We start from the raw sequence: 3,413 nt of genomic DNA on the forward strand, positions 1-3,413 counted from the left end.
GTTCCCTTCATCTCAAAGATCTGTTCGACCTCCGGTCATTTTGAATTCATTCGCGACCCTGACTATGCCTGGCTCCTCCACTCCGGTTCAGCTTACTGTCGGCTCGGCTTCGGCTCGGCTCGGCTCGACTCGGCTCAACTCGGCTCGGCTCGGCCTGCAGGACCCCACGGTCACTTATGTAACGCATGGCGTACGGCCAGGCGTTGGCTGCCCGGACGCCGTGCTCCAGCAGGCCAGGCTCCAGCAGTATTCCGGAGAGTCCTGTCCTGAGCGCTCCCCGTCCTTTGGGCCGAGGCTGCTCCTGCTGCTTTTGTGAGCCCCCTCCACTCTCCCCCCCCTCCTTTTTTCCGACCGGCCCCGACCTAACCGCCTCACTTCCACGTGACTGACAGGGGAATAGATATAACGCCCCTGCCGCACTTACCTCTGACTCTTCACATTTCATTCACATGAACTGGTGGCCGTGAGCGATTTTATTTCCTGGCCCTTGTGGAAGTATATGTCGCCCGAGGACTTCCCCCTTCCCTCCCTACTCCCCCGGCCCCGGCCTCAAGATGCGGTCCAGGCGCGGGCGGCTGCGCCTCATGGGCCCCATGATGAGGCGCTCGATGGACGACTCCCTAGATTGGCGAGATAACGCGCCAGTTTCGCCTTTGATCGTGGAGCCCTCGCCGTTTGACTGCTTTGTAAGGAGGGTCTACACATCGAGGCTTTCATGCGTAGCCGAGGCGGCGATTTCTGATTTCTCTTCCGTTTTCAAATTTAGGGGGGGGGGTGCCTCACAACCGTTATCTGTGTGGTGGAGATTCGATCTGGAACCGTGTTATTGTCTCTGCACTGACCCCGGCCTCGCTAACTTTACCCCCTTTCTGTTGTCTGCAGGCGCAGATGTCTGGCGAGAAGCGCGAGCACCTGTACAAGATCCTGGTGATCGGCGAGCTCGGCACGGGGAAGACTTCAATCATCAAGCGATATGTGCACCAGTTCTTCTCGCAGCACTACCGGGCCACCATCGGCGTCGACTTCGCGCTCAAGGTGCTCAACTGGGACCCGGCCACCATCATTCGCCTGCAGCTGTGGGACATAGCAGGTGAGTGGTTGGGGGTGATGAGCTGGCGGCAACCCTACGTTGTCCCAACAAGTTTTTTTAGGGTGGTACTTACTTATAACTTGTCTCCCTCATTTACAAAGGGTCTCCTAACTGAAAATTCCTCACACAGGTCAGGAGCGTTTCGGCAACATGACCCGCGTCTACTACAAGGAGGCTGTGGGCGCATTCATCGTGTTCGACGTTACCCGGGCGTCCACTTTCGACGCTGTGGTGAAGTGGAAACAAGACCTGGACTCCAAGGTGCAGATGGCGGATGGCTCACCCATCCCCTGCGTGCTCCTGGCCAACAAGGTGAGGCTCGCACCCGTCACGTTAACTCTGCATTCGGGGGGTGGGGGGGGAGGGTAAAATAATGAACAAAGAAGCTAATTACGACGCCAAGAAAGCAGCAGCGCCATGATTTGATTACACTAAAATCTCTCTTGTCTTGCAGTGTGACCAGCAGAAGGAGGGTCTGGTAAACAACCCACCAAAAATGGACGAGTACTGCAAGGAGAAAGGTTTCACTGGCTGGTTTGAGACTTCAGCCAAAGAGAACGTCAACATCGAGGAGGCTGCTCGAGCGTTGGTGTCTAAGGTAAGTTCTTTTTTTGTGGAAAATCTGACTGGATAAACTGTGCCTAATCGACAAATTGTCTTGGAAATCGTCGATATGGAATGTAATCACGGTTTCTTCATCTGTGGGAGCGCCTGTGAGGTAGGCCGTTCTGTCACACCTGCAAGCATGATGGTGTGCCTACATCCACCAGACATACACCAGACAGGCGCTCAGGCTCAGGCGATTTCGTGGGGCATTTCTAAGGAAACTGCTCCAGAACAATTAATTAATTAATTAACCATGTTTTCTTGTATTTCAGATCCTTCTCAATGACAAGTTGCTGCACGGAAACGACACAAAAGACCCGACAAAAATAGCGTTAGACCCCAATGGCAAAGCAAACGGAGAACCGCCCAACGGCAAATCGTGTGCGTGCTGACAAGCCCCAAGCCATGGGAACTAATCTAAGTCATTTTCAAAGTCATGATAATTTTTTCAGCAAATATCTTACCACTGTCAGTCACATTACTTGGTTGACGTGTTGGTTAAAATTTTTGCTATATATGCTTTACTTTTCACGAAAATAGATCATCTCAAAACAGAGGCTTTACAGTGGTAAATCTTATTGACAAAACCAAAGCAAGCAATACAAAACTATGTACCAATCTTTTGCCAGAAGTCCTGTGAGAGCGTGAAAAGAATGTGCATTTTGATTCATGTTGAAGTACACTTGTGGTTGAGTGTTTGTAAAATAAGTAGGTGCTTTTTGTGTCAAATTATTTTATTTGTACCATGCAATTTTCTAATATCAATCTGAGTGAATTGGAGTATTCTTTGTGTAACTCATATAATTATTCTCTCAATATGTGATTGTACTGTACTTTTAACAATTGTTACGTGACTACCTGCCTTCCCTTCATGCATCCAATCGCTTTTTATACCTAGAATCTATGGACATTCAAACTTTAGTGATTTTTAGTAGCATTGAAATTTTTTATAAACCACATTACTTGAAATGTTGAAAGTTTCAGTAATTCTCAAGTTCAGTGTATGCTATCATGACCCTCTTTAGATTACTCTTTTAGAAGGAATTGTTTAAAAATTGTCTATTTTATAGTGAAAGAAGACTGTAAAAAATGAATTGAACTTCATGTTTGTGTGTATAGGCTCTCCATTCCATATGAGTTAGTTGTACATTGTGCCATGAAATCCTCTCCATTGTGCCATCTTTTCCTGAATAATCATGTTATAATAATATTATGTGGTATTTCCCTGTGATAAGTTATCTTAACATTCTCTCACAAAACTTAACCTTTATTATTATAATAGATAGTTTTTTTCATAGCAAAGTGATTTTTTTATAGAGAGAAATTGCTCCTATTTTTCAGCACATGTGTTTTGGCCCCTAATTTATCTTGTGTATCATTTTGAGAATGTACAAGACTAACAGATTTAATTGTAGGGTTTTAGCCTGCTTTGATTTTGTTGTTTGTGTTTTTTAATCTAAAGAAATCTACACTATAAAACTCCTTTTCAGCGGAAATATTCGTACACATTTTAAAAACCTGTATCGAACAACAAAAATGTGCAGTTTGCTTGTACATAGTGTCTTATCTTCACACATTCTTATGTACAGTGCATTGAACAAATTTATTTAAGCTTTGTAGAAGTAAATTTGGAGTATTATTTTTTAAAATATTTCTATTGACGTTTTTAATCTCCACCGTGCTGTTCCCTTCATCTCAAAGATCTGTTCGACCTCCG

General features: G+C 45.6%; 2 protein-coding genes across 23 annotated transcripts in view; both read left to right on the plus strand.

The window, feature by feature from the left end:
• The window catches only part of LOC113210492 (ras-related protein Rab-32), an 88,212-nt gene extending 84,865 nt beyond the window's left edge, over window positions 1-3,347 (plus strand). For 13 of the 16 annotated variants that reach the window (XM_052264835.1, XM_052264831.1, XM_052264844.1 and 10 more), the window contains 4 exons: window positions 883-1,090; window positions 1,221-1,402; window positions 1,545-1,688; window positions 1,969-3,347. In XM_052264835.1, coding sequence (XP_052120795.1) covers window positions 883-1,090; window positions 1,221-1,402; window positions 1,545-1,688; window positions 1,969-2,088 — 654 coding nt within the window. In that variant the 3' untranslated portion in view covers window positions 2,089-3,347. Of the gene's footprint in view, window positions 1-539; window positions 687-882; window positions 1,091-1,220; window positions 1,403-1,544; window positions 1,689-1,968 lie in introns of those variants that run through there. The other 3 variants (XM_052264834.1, XM_052264827.1, XM_052264828.1) reach the window with 3 other exon arrangements.
• LOC113211215 (spectrin beta chain, non-erythrocytic 1) overlaps window positions 1-3,413 on the plus strand; it is a 64,242-nt gene that overhangs the window by 9,351 nt on the left and 51,478 nt on the right. The gene's annotated exons all lie outside the window — the stretch shown is intronic.

The sequence above is a fragment of the Frankliniella occidentalis genome, unplaced genomic scaffold (assembly GCF_000697945.3).
Source record: "Frankliniella occidentalis isolate FOCC.00 unplaced genomic scaffold, Focc_3.1 Scaffold21, whole genome shotgun sequence".
Taxonomy (NCBI): Eukaryota; Metazoa; Arthropoda; class Insecta; order Thysanoptera; family Thripidae; genus Frankliniella; species Frankliniella occidentalis.